General features: G+C 50.4%; 1 protein-coding gene across 10 annotated transcripts in view; it reads left to right on the forward strand.

Moving 5' to 3' along the window:
* The window catches only part of CDH23 (cadherin related 23), a 389,679-nt gene that overhangs the window by 89,703 nt on the left and 283,167 nt on the right, over positions 1–16,809 (forward strand). For all 10 annotated transcript variants that reach the window (XR_012510294.1, XR_012510295.1, XR_012510293.1 and 7 more), the window contains exons 4-6: positions 11,979–12,121; positions 12,833–12,880; positions 12,993–13,085. Coding sequence is in view for 7 of the 10 variants with exons in the window: in XM_074374170.1 (XP_074230271.1) it covers positions 11,979–12,121; positions 12,833–12,880; positions 12,993–13,085 (284 nt within the window). In the remaining 3 variants the exon portion in view is untranslated. The remainder of the gene's footprint in view (positions 1–11,978; positions 12,122–12,832; positions 12,881–12,992; positions 13,086–16,809) is intronic.

The raw sequence follows: 16,809 nt of genomic DNA on the forward strand, positions 1-16,809 counted from the left end.
TTCTCAAAGTTGTGGTCCTACACCGGCAGCCTTAGCATCACGTGGAAGCTTGTAAGAAATGCAGTTTCTGAACAGAAACTCTGGGAGGGGCCCATGAATCTGCATTTTAAAGAAGTCCTCCTGGTGATTCTGATGAAGGCTCAAGTTGGAGAATCTCTACTCTAACCCAGTGATTCTCCTCTTGGCTGAACATTGACATCACTTGGGGGAATTATAATAAAATACTGATGTCTGGGCCCTGGACTAGACCAATTAATTAAAACAGAATCCTTCAAGGGTAGGGCCTGGGCATCCTTATCTTTAGAAGCTCCCTGGGTGATGCTAATATAAAATCAGGTTAAGATTCACTGCTTTAAAGCCATGACTTAACTTCTTTTTTTTTTAATATTGGGATTTGGAAAGTTTTGAATATGGGGATGGGTGACAGAGCAAATAATTTTTTTCTTTTTCTGCCCTCCCTGTGGAATTGGCCTGAGCTGAACATGGGCACTGAATGCAGCTAGGGACCCACGCGTTCGAGGCTGTGGAGGCCACTGGAGGGAGGTCATCGGGAAGCCAGCTTCCCCGTTCACCAAGTGGAAACCTACCTAGAGCAGTCATTTCCATTCTTGCTGGCACTTTAGAATCACCTGGAGATTTAGAACTTTTCAAAGCCTAGCTGTACCCCAGCCCAATTACTCAGCCTTGGGATGTGGGGCACAGGCACAGACATTGTTTGAAGGCTCCAGGTGACTCCAGTGTGCTCACAAGTTTGGGAACCACTGTCCTATAAGTTTTCCTAAAACTTGGTTTCTTGGATTAATTCTGGAGATTGAAGGAACCTCAGGGATCATCTAGGTCTTGGTTCTCAACCTTGGCTGCCCTTTGGAATCATCTGGGGTTTTTTGTTTGTTTTTTGTTGTTAAAAATCCTGAAGCTTGAGTCCCTTCCCCAGAAACTCTGAGGTACTTGGTCTGGGTGGTACAGCTGGGCATCTGGAGTTGCAATAATGCCAAAGGTGAATCCGACATGCAGCTGTGGCCTAAGACCGGCTGGACTAAAATACCCCGTCACTGGCAGGAGAGGGAAGGGGAACCCTGGAGGTGGCAGCCTGTTGGCAGAGCCTGACCTCACTGTGGATGCTTTCACCAGGGGGCTGTGCGATGGGTGACAGTAACATGGCTATTCCGAGCGAGGGGGGATGTTGAGTGTTGACAAGGGGCGTGAGGCAGGAGGGGAGCCCCAGGGTCCCTCTGAGCAGGAAAGAGCCAGCGTGTGCTCTTGCAAGTGTTTGGATAATCTCTTCTGAGCCTTTAACAGCCTACAGTGCTCTGTTTATTTTAATGATAATGTCAAGTTCAATTTGCCATCATTTTTCCACATTCCCTTTTGTAAAGTTAATTGAACAGTTCAATGAATTGAAAAGTTTCAGGAGAAGGGGAAAAAAAATACTCACCCCACTATTATCACTGTTATTAAATCTGGTAACTTTCACTTGGCTTTCCCGGCCCCTGTGACAGGACTTCAGCCCTGGTGTGCCAGGGAGCTGCCGCAAGGACTCAGGAAGGTCAAACAGAATGTTCCAGAGCCCCTTTATTCATGCTCAGGCTGCTACTCCTGAGCAGAAAAGACTCTCCAGTCAACCCTGGAACCAGGTTACCAGGCTTGAGCATTCAGGCTCTTCCCAGAGTGTTTAGCCAGATTGGGAAGCCTTGCCCACCTGGGCTGGGTCCTCTATCCTCTTCTACCCTCCGCAGTGTCTCGGACATAGTGTGTAACAAACAGAACCATAGTACTGTAGATATTTTAACTGGTTGGTACTTGCTGTGGTGGAGTGAAAAGCTGCACACCACCTGTAGCTGTTAGCTGGTGACTGTGGATGCACCACTGAGCCCCTAGCCCTGCTCTCTCCTTAGTAAAGTGGCTTGTTGGCCTCATCAAGAATGTGAACACGTGGCCCACATCCAGCTTCCCCTCCCTACTTACGTCACGTGTCTCTAATGGGTCACAGCATCCTTGACTCCTGCAGCCTTGAAATTCTTCTTCACACAATGCCCATGGAACCATGACCTGGGGACCAGCCTGGCACCTGAACTGAGACCCACTTCCCAAGCTTGTATTCAGATCTCCTCGAGGATCTCTGTGCTTTGGCTGTGGACATCAGCCCCTTCATAGTGTCAGTGGGGAAAGGGAGGCTCCGAGAGGTGAATGACATGTCCACGGTCACACAGGAAGTCGTGGCTGAACACCATCCAGTGCCAGCCACATTAGTTCTAAGCCCCACTGCTTCTCTCTGTCTTAATAAAGGGATTCCACTGAGGCTGCCTTCCTCTCAAAGCTGCTTCTGTGACCTTTGAACCTGTGTCCCCCTTCTGTCAAGTGCTCGTCTTGGGCGGGGAGGGTCACAACCCGTGAACCAGCGGAAACAGTAGGAACACAGTTCTTCCTCCATTCAGGCTGTGACTAGACCCCAGATCCAAGTTCACGCTTCCCAAATGGGCCGGTGAAGGGCCAGGGAAAGGATGTGGCATAAGGGGTATGTAGGTCCGTCCACTGGAATGTCATCCCCAGGAGGGTAGGGACTTCTGTCTGTTTTGCTCATTGTTGAGCACCAGTGCTGACAGCAGTGCCCAGCTCAGAGCAGGCGCTCAGGCAATGTTTATTGAGTAAATGAATGAAGGACTGTAATTGCAGCGTGGGGGTTAGAAAGGTCACCAAACGATCCGAGCTCTGCTTTCTGTGAGCTGTGTGACTAGGCAAGTAACGACCTCTCTGTGACTCATAAGTTATAGAGTCTTAGACACATTGGTGTCTGCTGCAGGGCCAGGCAGCCCTTGGCAATGATGACTCTATCATTGTTGGGTCAGAAGCAGCATAGCTCTGGGATTTTGAGACTTGGGACAAGGTCCCTCAAATATTTAATGTCCGAGCTTTCCTCTCATGCTTTATTTTTTTTAAAATAACAGCAACACATAGCTCCCGCTCTTCCCTGTCACCAAAGCCTCTGAGCTTATATCATCCTGCTCTGTTTAATGTCTCCTTCAGTTCTGCTGAATTAGACTGTCCCCTTGGCCATCAGACACCTGTGTGCCCAGGTGAACCACTCACCCCTTCTCTGACTCTCAGGAGGGACTCCCCATCTTGTTGGCTGGTGATAAGTGGGTTGTGAAAAGCCGGGGTGAGGGAGGAGGGGACCCTCACCATCCCTGCCTCAGAGGTGCTCCCCTTCAGGCCAGCTAAGTAACCCAGGAGTCCAGAGTAGCCTCAAACATGTAGAGGGCCTGTAGATCTTCCTGGGGGTCAGTCTCTGTGGAGAGAGGAGAGGGCAGTGTTTAGCTGCTTAGATTGAGGTTTAGGTCAAAGGCTTTGTGCTAAAAGCTATGAGGGTGGTAGAGGGAACGTGAATTTCTCAGTCAGACAGATCTGGGTTCAAATCCTTGCTCTGCCACCTCCTAGCTATGTAACCTTGAGTAGGTTATTTTACCCCCATAAGCCTCAGTTTTCTCATCTATGTAGTGGGGGTGTTAACCCCTCTCTTTGGGACCATTGTGAGAAATAGATGACAGAGAATGAGTGAACAACCATTGAGCATGGTTCCTGGCAAATAGTAGGTGCTTAATGAATGCTAGTTTCCTTCCCCCCAACTGTTCATGCCTTCGAAGTGGACCGAGCTGTAGAAGAGAGAGGATGTGAAGGGGGCCTGTGGACTCTGGAGACAGAGACAGTTCCCTTTATCTGGACAAAGTTGTTCTGATGAGCATGAGGACATCAGCCAGTGCAGGGCAGGCCTCACAGGAGAGAGGGGGCTGCCTCAGGTCTCACCCTGGCTTCCCCAGGTGGGTGCAGGCAGGGCCTAGGACAACAAAACAACCCCCAAAGATCAGCTCTCCTGAGGTCAAGCCAAGTTCAGGACCTTGGGGGCGCGGGTGCTTGCAGGGAAGGAGCCTGATTAAAGGCAGGAGAGCAAGGAGGGGAAACCTAAGACAAATGAGATTATCCCCAGGAATCAAGGCACTTAACTGGCCTGTCTGATCCCTGAGGAGAGACAAATGAGATTGTAGTCTCCAAGGCCAGCCCAGGCTCTGGGGGCTTATCCCAGGGGAGATGGGGAGGGCAGGAGCCCCTGGCTCTGGCAGAGACCAAGGCCGGAGCGGCTAGGTCCCTCCAGGCTGGAGGAGGAGAGTGGGCTTCCCTCCTGTGGCGGGTGGGGCTTGTGCAGCAGACCATGGCAATGGGGAGGTGGTGTGGTTATTCGCAGAAAGACGGGGCCATAATCTGGGGTTGGGGGCCTGCCATCTGCTACTCCTTGCTTAGGCACTCAGTGACACATGGCCCTGTCTCAGGCAGCCATCTTCCAGCCAAAACCCCTGCTTCTCTTTCTGTAAAATGAGAAGGGGCTTTGTTTGGTTCTCACTTCAGCCATAACTCGTTCTTGTTTCCAAGCTAGATCCTTGGCCCCTGGATGGGAAGGGAGGGATAGATCTGGGCTGATGTGAAGTCCTTTTAGTTCACAGATTGCAGAAGTTTTGCTCTCATGTGCCTTTTAGGATTCAGTAGTGGCTGTATGGAACCCAGTGTTGTGAAGGATTCTGAAGTTGAATACAGACTCAACAGAAAAGGGAGCTGTGATTGATTAGTAATGTCTGCTTGGGCAAGGGAAAGAATGGCCAGCTCCTCAGCCCCAAGAGAGGAGAAACAGTTAATCATGGAAGGGTGGGAGGATTTACCAAGCGTGTCCCAGAACATCAGCCTCCATCTTCAAGGGGTGACCCCCTCACTCCCTGCTGGGCAGAAGTACAAATAACGAATTAGGGAGCACCAAGGAGAGAGAGCTTCATGATGGAAGTGGCATCTGACGTGTGCATTTAAGGGGACCAGGATTTAAGAAGCAGTGAGAGGAGGAAGGAAAGGTCTTCCAGGCTGAGGGAATAGCAACAGCTCAGGTGTAGGAACAGGTGATGCCATGGTGTGCTTGAGTGATGACAGCAGTGTGTCGGGCTCAGCCCAGGGGTGTGGTGGGAACTTGACCCGCCAGGCAGTTGAGGACAGGTTGGGAAGAGCATTGGCTGTTCGGTAAGGAATTTGGTTTTAATTCTGCACGAACTATGGAAGGTTTCTGAGTGGGGTGTGGCCAAAGGTTTGCCTTAAGGAGATGCTACTATAAGGAGGAAACCTGGTAAAATCTCCTTACCCTTTATTCACTCTGTATCACCCCCACTGTGTTTGGGGAACAAGCTTTCATCCTTTCCCCATCCAAAATAAATAAATAAATAAATAAAAGGCTTTGCAGCCTGCCACTGCTCTCCCTGAGTTTCTGGCCCACCCCTCACCTGGCAGGTAAAGACAGCTCCCCAGGAGCACACGACATGCCAATCCCAGCCCTCACCCCTCAGCACAAATAACAATAATAACAATACAGTCATCTCAGCGATCAGCATGGGCCCAGCAGGGCTGCACAGGAAGCTGTGATTGTCCACCCCTTGCCAGGCAGACGGATGTGGCCTGCTGTTGAGGGGCTAAGGCCACTGTGGGGCATTTGCAGCCTGCTGAGCAGATCCCCACCCCTACCAGGGCCCCTGACCTCCAAGGCAGGGTTCACTGCCCCATGGTGGTGTACTTGGGCCCCAAGAAAGGGTACACAGTATTAGAGTAATGTATAGGATGAGATACCCAGCTGCCAGAATTGAGTACTCAGCCCCAAGGATAAGGTTCATTGCCCCAGGTGACCCCCAGGATACATGGCCTCAGTTTGGGGTACATCACCCTAGGAAGGAGGGCAGGGCCGGTTCCTGAGAGACTGCATCCCCAGCTCAGAGATCATGATTTTGGAGGGCTATATTCTCCTAACTCCCCTAGGCAGTTGGCAGGATTCATTATTTACCCGACGTCTATGTACTGAGTGCCTCCGGGACACCAGCCACGTGTTAGGCTCATGGATACAACAAGGAACACGACAGACCAGGCCATCGCCCCGTGGAGCTAACACGAGTGTGCTTGTGTGGCGACCAGGGGCTTGGGGCAGACAGTCAGCAAGTAAGATGAATGAACAAGATCATTTCAGAGGAGGGAGGGGCTGTGAAGACAGTAACTCCAGGTGTGAGGACACAGAGTGACGAGGCATCTCTTCAGATCGACTCTATCTGTAGGATCGCGTATTTGAGAAGGTAATGCTTGACCTGAGAGATGAATAATGAGTAGTAGCCTGTCATGACCTACAGTTGGAATATTCCTGGCAGAAGGCACAACCAGGGCAAAGGCCCTGAGGCAGCCACAGAGTGTTCAGAGGAGATAAAAGGCCATGGCAGAGGTGGGTAAGCCCAGGGAGCCCATGTGAGATGCAGTGGAAGGAACTGTCTCAGGCCAGATGGCCAGAGCCTTAGACATGATTTGATTTAAGTTTTGGTTTATAAATTTTTTGATTGTGGTAAAATGTATATTTTACAGATGTTAAAAAACATAAATCTTACCATCTTAACCATTTTTAAGTGTATAGTGTTAAGTACATTAATACTGTTGTGCAACTAATCTCCAGAATTCTTTTCATCTTGCAGAATTAAAACTGAACTCATGAAACAACAAATCCCCATTTCTCCCTCTCCCCCAGCCCCTGGCAACCACCCTTCTACGTTGAGTCTCTATGAATGTGACTGTTTTAAATATCTCGTATAAGTAGAGTCATACAGTATTTGTCCTTCTGTGACTGGCTTATCAGCATAGACTTAGTATAATGTCCTCAAGATTCATTCATGTTGGAGCATGTGTCAGAATTTCCTTCCTTTTTAAGGCTAAATAATATTCCATTAGATGTAGATACCACATTATTCATTCTTCCATTGATGGATACTTGGGTCATTTCCACCTTGTGGCCAATGTGAATAATGCTGCTATAAACCTAAGTGTACAGTGATTTCAGTTTAAAATTCCACTTTCCATTCATGAGGTCAGGCTGGGCCCTGGCCTGGATTGGGTTGGCACAGGGTGGAGGGGGCTGGTCTTTCTGGGTTACCCTTCTCATGAGGGTTGGGGAGGCCAAGAGCAGAGAATCCTCCAGCAGCACTGATTGAGCCAAGAGCCCAGAGACTGAGCCTTTAAATCATCCTGGGGCCAGAGGAGCTTTTCTCTGCATCTAAAATGTGAGCCATAAACCAGGCTGACTTACAGGCAGTCCTCACTGGTCCGGTTGTTTATGGCCAGCATCTTTTCTGATTGGTTGATGCCTGTACTGTGCCTGTTGTTGAATATTTGAAGATCGCCCTGCTATAAACCAGTCTCAGGACTTCTAAACCTGGCTGTATGTCAGGGTTTCTTGCAGGGAAAATAGAAGCTGCTGTTTAAAAGTTTACACTCTGGACTCTGCCCCAGCCAATTGAGTCAACAGAGCTTGGGAATCTGTATTGTAACAAGCTCACTGGGTGATTCTGATGCCCAGTCTTAGGGGGTCTGATTTGAGTCCCCCCAGAAGCAAGCCTTGTGATAAGGATTCAAGTGCAAATAATTTATTGGGGAGAAGATTCCAGGACACACAGGTCGGGGAGTGAGGATTTGAGACAGGGAAGGGAAGGAAGCCACAAAGATGCTTTATCAACCAAGTCACCACTGTGGGCAACTGGAGAGGGAGCCCATGGGGGAGTTCCAAGAGCCAGTGTGGAACACGGCCTCTCAGTTATCTGCCTGAGAGGTGAGGGAGGCGGGGCATCTCTCTCCCTACTCCTTATCCACCATCTTCCATCAGTCATTCTTTGAGTGCTGCTACCAGAGTATGAGGGGCCTTAGTTCCTGTCCTGTGTGTGGGTGGAGGAGTCTCTGATGGCCAGAACCCCTCAGGCCTGGCTGCCCAGGTTGGGCTAGGGGTGCGACAATAGTACATGCGGAAGCATAGCGGGCAGGGTACCAACAGCGTTGGCAACAGAAGGCTGGCCAGCTCCCCCCTCTCCACCGTACAGGGAGCGCTCAGCCCCTGTAAGATGTTGATTATCCTTCTTACCACTGAAAAGAACTCCAGGCCTCATCCATTGTTGGTGGGAATGTAAATGGTGCAGTTGCTGTGGAAAACAATTTGGTGGTTTCTCAAAAAGTTAAACATTGAGTTTCCATAGGACCCAGCAATTCCACTCCTCGGTATATACCCACAAAGAACTGAAAACAAGTGTTTAAACAAAAACTTGTCTACAGATTGTTCACAGCAGTATTATTCATGATAGCCAAAAGGTAGAAACAACCCAAATGTCCATCATGTGATGAATGGATAAACAAAATGTAGCATCCCCATATAATAGAATATTAGTCAGTCACAAAAAGGGATTAAATGCTAGTATGTGTTACAAATGGGTGAACCTTGAAAACATTATGCTGAGTGAAAAAAGCTAGCACTTATCTTACGGTTCTATTTATATAAAATATCCAGAACAGGCAAATTCGTAGAGACATTCAGTGGATTAGCAGTTGCCAGGGGCTGGGGGAGAATGGGATGGAGGGGGTGGCTGCTTAACTGCCATGGGTTTCCTTTTGGGGTGATGAAGATGTTCTGTTAGTAGCAGCGATGCTTATACCACATTGTGAATGTACCACATGCCACTGAATTGTACACTTTAAAAGTGGTTACATGGTACATTTTATGTTATATATTTTTTACCAAAATTAAAAAGAAAAAAGCACTCCAGGTATTGCACAGCCTGAATTGCAGGGTATACTGTTTCCCAGGTGGGAGACCCAGGGTGTGGTGTATGTACCCCAGGATCCCACAGCCCGGGATGGCTCTCCTGAATAGCTGCTTCTAGGGCCCCTGGGCTGGAGTTGGGCCCCACAGCTTGGCCTCTTTCCAGTATGAATGGTACAAACAGAGGCTGCTGGCAGCCTCCCTAATGGAGAAACGAGCCCCGTGTCTTGGAGAACTCAAAGCTAGGCCCAGATTCTACAGAATGACAGAGCAGCTGGGCGGGGGAGTATGTGCCCAGCGGGAAAATTGGGGGGCGTCTTGTCTTAAATATAATGTTAAATTGGCACCTTTAATTAGTACACTTAGAAAAGGTCACTAGCAATTACCTGGGACACAAAGAAGGCGTGAGCAGGCAAAAGCCCGTGAGGAAGCCGAAAAGGACCATTTTGAGCCACACATAATTGAAGGGAAAATGGATAAAAGTCCAGGAAATTACAGGGTGGGTGACAGCAGCTGATGGCCCCATCTCTGTCCTGCCCAGCATCCCTCTTCTTGGGAGGGCCTGAGCATCAGGCCTGAGAGAGCCATTTGGGATATGGCCAAGATGCACAACTTTGGCTGGAGGGTCAGTGTGGCCTTTCCAGAATCCCATTGGCCAGCTGGGAGCTTGGTCCCATAGTCCCCACCTGGGCTGAGCCCTGAAGGGGGTTGGCAGGTGAGGTTTTCAGTCCAGAAGGCTGCCGTGGACTTGTTGCTGTGCTGTGGACAAGGAGGACCCCCATGGGCCTCAGTTTCCTCATGTAGAATCTCCCCAAGTCACTGAGAAGTAGCTCAGGGTTCCTCTTACTTTACCACTAAAGGACCCCTAAGGGAAACGGAAAGGAACTGTGCATCCCTGGAAGTCAGGGGGAGGTCAGAAATTCTTCTACAGCTTTAGATTATGTCTTTAAAAATGAATTAAATGTTCCATTGTACTCCCCATATATTCCAATTTGTTTTAGTATAAAATAGTTGCTTATCACTGAGCAATACAGGTACTTTGGGAAGATGTGCTTGATTTATCTGTGATTTCACATGTCTCCTCCTTCCTCATCTGCAAAGAGCACTGTACTGGGAGTCTGGAAAATTGAGTTTGCGTTCTGACTTTGTTGCTCACCATTGTACTTTGGGCAAATTGCTAAATGCCTTCAGTTTCTCTGTCTTTAAAATGGGAAGGTTGGGCTCCCCCAAAGATCTCTGTTCCTTGATTTCACTCCTCTTTCTCCTGCTTCTCACCTCTTCTTATCACCTTGGGTGCTGCCATGTCCTACTCTGCTGTGTGACCTTGGAGATACTACTTTATCTCTCTGAACCTCAACTCCCTAATCAGTAGAATGGGTCAAATAATGACTACCAAACAGAGTTGCTGAGAGTTAATGAGAGAACGCATGTAAATGGGCTAGCACCATGTCTGCCATATCATAAGAGCCCAATGATTGCCCAGTATCTTCATTTTCCAAGTGTTGGGCTTCTACTTAGGGTCCAATAGGGTCATGTCCATGGAAGTCCTGAATCTTGAGTTCACATATAAAGTGCTGAGATGTGTAAGATTGTGGAAACAAATGTGGGCACTGGGCCAGAATGTCTGGGCTTTGAAGTCCGGTTCTGCCGTTTTCTAACTGTGGCTGTGGTAAATTGCTTAATCACTCTTTGTTTCCTTATCTGTTAAGTGAGGAGAATAACAGAAAGGACTGAATGAGATAGTATGTGGAAATCCCTTAGCCCAGTGTCTGGAATGTGGTTAGTGCTCCAGAATGTTAGCTATCACTGTCATGTTAGAATTGTCTTTTAAAAGTTGACTTAGAAAAGCTCCTTAGAGATTTTTTTAGATAAAATTTCCAGAGTTTAGAATCCTCCCTTAGTGTGATCATCAGTGCTATGTAGTAGAGTCAGTATGTGGGGAAGAAAGAGTGTCTGTCCCATTTTATAGGGTAAACTAAGGCTTTGAAAGAAGTGATTTGCCCCAGATTATGGTTCTAATCTAACTACTCCTTTGAGAGTCAGATGAAGACTGTAGACCCATTTCAGAGAGTGCAGAAAATGACAAACTGTACACGCGGAATATTTTACACAGTTCCTGGGGAATTAAGGACCTCTTGAAGCTAAGGTGACCAGCGAATACAGTTGCCCGGGACCTCCTGGTTTTAGCACATGTTCTGGGAAATGCCTCAATCCTGGACAAATGAGGGTGGTTGGTCACCCTACCTGAAGGCTGCCTGGCAGGGGCAGGGGCTGTGAACCCCAGAAGATACCCTACTCTGGGATTTCTTAGGCAGGGATATAAGCAAGAGATCCTGATGCCAGGGTGGCCTATGGCCAGGACTTTGTTTCTTGGTGAAGGACGGCACCTCAATCCTCTTCTTGTGGACAGGAAGTAGACCTTGTCACCCACTTCTTGAGTTCCTTGAGGCTGGACCATATCTTCCTAACCACTGTGTACTCCAGTGCTTACCACAAGGCTAGCACTTAATCACTGATAAATGAATGCCAGGTTTTGTAAAATATTCTGAATTAGGAAATATTGCTTCCTGTTCAATTTTTAAAAAAGAAAATATTACTTCCACTTGCAAAAGGCAGAAATCCAACTCAACTTACTTAGTCAAAAAAAAAAAAAATGAGCAGCCCAGAGGATGGAGCTAATATCAGGTGTAGTTGGCCGCAGACCCTCAAACCATCAGGAATCTCTCTCCTTGCACCATTTGGCTCTGTTTTCCTCCTTGTTGGCCTCATTCTCAGGCAGGGCCTTCCTGTGGTGCCAATGATGGCTGCAGGCAGGGCCAGTTTAGCAACCCCCGGGAAAGGGGAGCACCTCTTTCCCAGTAGTTCCTGCAGAAGTCCCAGGGTTGGCATTGACTGGCTAGTTTGGGTCACATGCTTATCCCTCAACCAGTCATTGTGATCAGGGAGTCGGAATGCTCTGAGTGGCTAGGGCTGAGTTGTGTGCCCATCTCGGAACATAAGAATGGAAGGGCTGGGGGCCTGCACTCATCTGAACCACTTGGAGAAGGGGGTCTCTAAATTAAAATTAAGAAAAGGGGGCAGGAATAAGCCACAGCTGTCCATCACACACCCAGAAGATGATGAATGACAGTTCCTTGTTACACACTGTGACAAGTGGCCAGGGTGGAGGCGAGGAGACTGGGTCAGAGCCAAAGATGCACAGAGGTCTTACTGTAGTCAGTGCCCTGCTGGCGGTCTGTCAGGTGGCTGTTCCCCGTAGGGACTCAGACACCTGAGCAAGGTGCTGAAGATTGGACCAACCTCCCATTTTTGCCCTCTGCTCTCTCTCCTGCGGATACTCCAGGTTCCTCTGTGACCCAGTTGTTGGCCCGAGACATGGACAATGACCCCCTGGTGTTTGGCGTGTCTGGGGAGGAGGCCTCCCGCTTCTTTGCAGTGGAGCCTGACACAGGCGTGGTGTGGCTCCGGCAGCCGCTGGACAGAGAGGTATGACCTGCCCTGACCCCTGCCCCAGTCCTCTCCTGGGGAGGCAGGGGCACACACTGTGGCTCATACTCTCTGACCCTGACAGGGCATCTTCCTGCCTCAATGGTGTCCCTTTTCCAGGGTCAGTGCTGATGTCTGGACTTGGGGCCAGAATGTGGTGGTCGGGGGTGTTTGCAACATTGGGTAGGTAAGAGGGACAGTGACCTGGGGTTCATCCCCCATAGAATAATGGCTCCATAGAATAAAGTCCACTCTCCCAAACAACTGTCCCCCCAAAGGACGTTTTCCAGAGACACCGGAATTGATGACACAATAGCTCTTAGCAAATTAAGGTAAGAGTTTGAACAAAACCCCAACCCCTGCTTTCTCCTCATGTTAAAGTGAGGAGTGACCACAGAGTTGTCTTTCTCAAGACCACACAGCAGTTTAGAAGCAGAGCCCAGTTTGGAACCCAAGATTCTTGACTTGCTGTTTTATGGGAAAGATCTATAATTTGAACCTACCTCCCCAACCCCAAAGGCAATGCTTATTTTTAGGGAAGCCTTTGGAGGATATCCAGTCCCAGACCAGCTCCTGGGTTAATGAGCTCCTGGGGCAATGATGGAGGGTCTCCTCTCCACCCCCTACCTCCCCAGCTCCTGACACATAGGACTCAGGGCCTCAGCTCACCTCTCTAACTCTGCCCGCCTCTGTCCCTCCCTTTTCTTTCAGACCAAGTCGGAGTTCACAGTGGAGTTCTCCGTCAGCGACCACCAGGGGGTGAGTGTCCCCCGAGGCCCCTGCTGCCCTAGGGGACAGGCTCCCTGGGCCTTTGGGTGGGAAGGGGCTGGAGACCGATACCAACGCTAATTCCACCAACTTCTTTTGCCAGGTGATCACGCGGAAGGTGAACATCCAGGTTGGGGACGTGAATGACAACGCACCCACGTTTCATAATCAGCCCTACAGTGTCCGCATCCTGGAGGTAGGAGTCGCCAGGGTCACACTCGAGGGACATCGGGGACCTGCTGCTCTGGGGCCACGTGGGAGCAGGCTGAAGCTGGGGAAAGGGCAGCTCCCGCTCCTCTTCTCCTGCCACACCTCAGCCTGGCACCCGCTCTGGGCAGGTTGGTGACCATGCCGGGACCTCTGAGGGTACCTGTGTGCTGGTTGAGGAGAGTGGGTTGGTAGGAGCCTCATGCCTGAGAGAGGGCATGCCTTGGATGAGCCCCCCAACTCCAGATGGAGTCAGGGACAGATGGAGGTTGGGAGGGGCAGTTGACGCACCTCTTGTTTTCCATTCACAGCCAGCATGGGCCTGGGGCGGATGGGTGGGCAGGCCTAACCCCAGGCCTTCTAGCTTTGGCCAGCATAGGACCCCCCAGGACACAGGGGACGTGCAGTTCCCTAAGCGGCTTTCTTTCTCTAGCCCTGTGTTCACCCTGCTGTCGCACTGGCCCTCAGCTCCTTTGCGTCATCTGTGTACTCTTGAGTGTGTTTGCATGAGTGCATGTGTGTAAAACTAAGCCATTGCTGGTAATTGAGAAGTACAAATTATTGCATTATGAACGGTTCATTAATAAGCTGGCTGCTGGCTCCCAGTGGCACCAAGACTCTCACTGCTTGCTGTCCCTCTCCCCGGTGGCTGATGGCAGTCTTCTGGGCTGGCAGTTAGCAATCAAAGACCTTGAAGGTGGTGGATAAAGAGCTTCTAACTGGGTGTCCCTCAGGCCTGCCCTTGGGGCTCTGGGCTGGGAAACGGCAGTAAAGAGTTGGGATGGGAATGATGGGAGATGGAATCCAGTGGGAAGAGGCAGGCTGGCACCAGGACATTGAAATTCTAGCCCCTTTCTGTTATAGGTCATTGGATCAAGAAACTGAAAGACTCTAGAAAATATCTCGTCAGTTAATAGATAGGAAAACTGAGGCTCATTGTGGGAGAATGACTTGCCCAAGGTCACACAGCTTTGATTTTGAGCCTCCTGACTCCCAGAGCAGCCTCAGATTCCCTCAAAGATGAAGAGACCTTGTCTCATGCCCCTCAAGTTCCTGTTTCTGGCCAGCCTGACTTAGATGAGACCCGAGGGTCCTATGCTTGTGCCAGATGGAGGGAAGTGAGGAAATGTGTGGGTGGGGACACTCAGAGGTGCTCGTGACCTTCCCCTGATGGCACAGGACATAGGGAGAGAGAGCCTGCAGTCCCCAGCATGGGGGCACGGTGCCCCAAGCTGTGGCCAGTGTGCCCGGGACTGCAGCTTGGCTCTGGGCCCCCTCTCATTTGGAAGTCTCCCTAATTTAATTAAGGGTCTCTACGTGCCAGCCTGCACTCCAGGCCTGGGCTCAGAAACCAAGGGCACGGCTCGGAGTTAATGAGCCTTGGACCCATTGCTCAGCTGCCATCCTGGCAGGCATGGCTGCCCTCTGCTTTCCCTCATGGGGGAGCAGCAGGCAGCAGCAATGGCCAGGGGACGAGGGGTCGCATCCTTCCTCAACAGCCCTTGGGCCGAGGCCAGCCTTTTCCTCTCTCCCTTGCCAGGAGATGATGTGACCTCCAACACCGCCCTGTTGGAATCTCTCAGGATTCTCCAAAGGCCTCTGCCTCCAAGGAGAGAGCCTCTTCAGTCATTCATTTATTTAACAAATATTTATTGAGTGTCTGCTGTGGGCTTGGCGCTGTGCCAGGCTCTCACAGCACAGAGACCTGGGAGGCTGGAGTAGTAGGCAATGACTGGAGCCAGAACCAGAGGCAAGAGACCCCAGACCTAGCCCTCACTCTACTCCCAGATTGCTGGGTCCACTTGGGCAGGTCACTCAACCTCTCTGGGCCATAGTCCTCCTTATCTAATAAAAACAGAGGACAGGTAGGATAAAATGGCCTGCCTCCTACCCATCTGATGAGAAGAGGGTGGTCCGAGAGGAGCCAGCTGGAAGGGGACACAGTCCTTGGAGGAAGGTCCATATGGTTTACTTACTGGCATGTAAACATCCCTGGGTCACTTCAGTGACCTGATACTCGATGCCTTGCTCAGGGCAGCTCCGTGGGGCCAGTGGGGATGTGGTGTCAGCTGAATGGAGGCCCGGCCACTCCCAACCCAAAGTGGCTTGGCACCTGAGCTAGAGCTTAGCTGCCTGGTACAGGCCCCAGCTGGAGCACTAGCGAAGGGTCTGCTGGTCCAGGCCCAGAATCAAGCCAGGGGTCTCCTTTTTACATTGAGGTCACCCTGGAAACCCGAAGCCCTTGCACTTGAGAAGCATGGTTCTGTGGCAGAGGCCCTGTAGGTATGAACAGGGTGAGACTGCAAATCAGAGAAACAGAGGGGCGCTGCAGACCCTATGTGGTGTCAATCCTGAGGGGTTGTCAGAGTGATCAGAGAAATCTCAGCAGACTTCCTGGAGGAGGTGGATTTCCAGCAGAAGTTCACCAAGGTGAGCAGCTGAGCTCCTGTGTTGTGTGGTGGGAAGAGGGAGACTGGAGGTCAAGACACCTGTGTTCTAGTCCTGACTGTGCCAACAACTGGCTGGGTAAGACTTTAGATGTGTTGATGTCCCTCTGTTGGCTTTAACTCCAAGAGTTGCTAAACTGGGGATTTGGGCCAGGGCCATTCCAGGACTGATATCCAGTGATCTGAAGAGGAATCCCAGCAGGAGAAGCTCCTTCTTATCCTTCACTACTTTATTATTCCTGGGGAGGCGGCAGAGACCTCCAGTGGCTGCCTCATTCCATTCAGCCCCTCTTTTGGCTGTTGGAGCCACCTGCACCCCAGCCCTAAACATCCCAACCTCCAATCCCCCTGAGCCCTAGGCGCCCTGATCATCTTTGGGCCCATTGTGTCCAGAACCCAGAACAAGTTACGGGTGTGGGGAACAAGTTACAAAGAGGCAAATTCTAGGTCTACATAAGGAAGAACTTTCTAATGAGACCCACCCCACAATCTATTCCCCTACCCTGCTGAGGATGTACTGAGCTCCCCGTCCTTGGAGTTATGCCAGCAGAAGCAGGAGAACCGCGTCTTTCAGAAGCCATCTGGTACTGAGCGTTGGAAAAGTGATGATCAGAGGGTCCCAAACATACCCCTTCAGAATTTTCTGGGGCACTAGTTAGGATGCATATTCCCGGGCCTCTGCAATTCTGAATCAGTAGTTTGGAGAGAGCTGGCCCAAGAATCTGCATTTTAAACACACTCCATAGTGGTAGCAAGCCCTGGAGGATGACCTCTGTGGCATTCCCCACCAGAGGGTTTCTGAGAGGTGCTAGGGGGCCCATCTTTGAGGAGAACTTTCATCCAATCCTTGGTGACCCATGTCCTCCGTCCTAGAATAGGAGCAGGCAGGAGGAGGGTCAAGGCCAGGTGCTGGCCCTTTCCTGGGGAAGCTCACCCGCCCCCCGCCCACCCAGCCCTGCCCCGTCTCCCTCCAAAAGCACCCCCCCCCAAGTCGGGCAGGTGTGTTTGGATTTGTTTGTTCTCCGTTCCCCTCCTGCACACCCCTCTCCCCTCACTGAGCTGTTCTACATGTAATTATCCATTTTATCAGGGTGAAAGTCCCTGCAATTCACTTGTCGAAGCCCTAACGAGGCAGCGTGGATGCTTTCAAGTCCGTAAAGAAAAGGGAAATCCTGCTAGAATAGGCAACTTAATTCACCAAGCCAGCCTCGACAGACCTCATTAAGTCCCCGTGTATTCATTTCAGGCTAATGGCTGTCATGCTGA

The sequence above is a fragment of the Camelus bactrianus genome, chromosome 11 (genome assembly GCF_048773025.1).
Source record: "Camelus bactrianus isolate YW-2024 breed Bactrian camel chromosome 11, ASM4877302v1, whole genome shotgun sequence".
NCBI lineage: Eukaryota > Metazoa > Chordata > Mammalia > Artiodactyla > Camelidae > Camelus > Camelus bactrianus.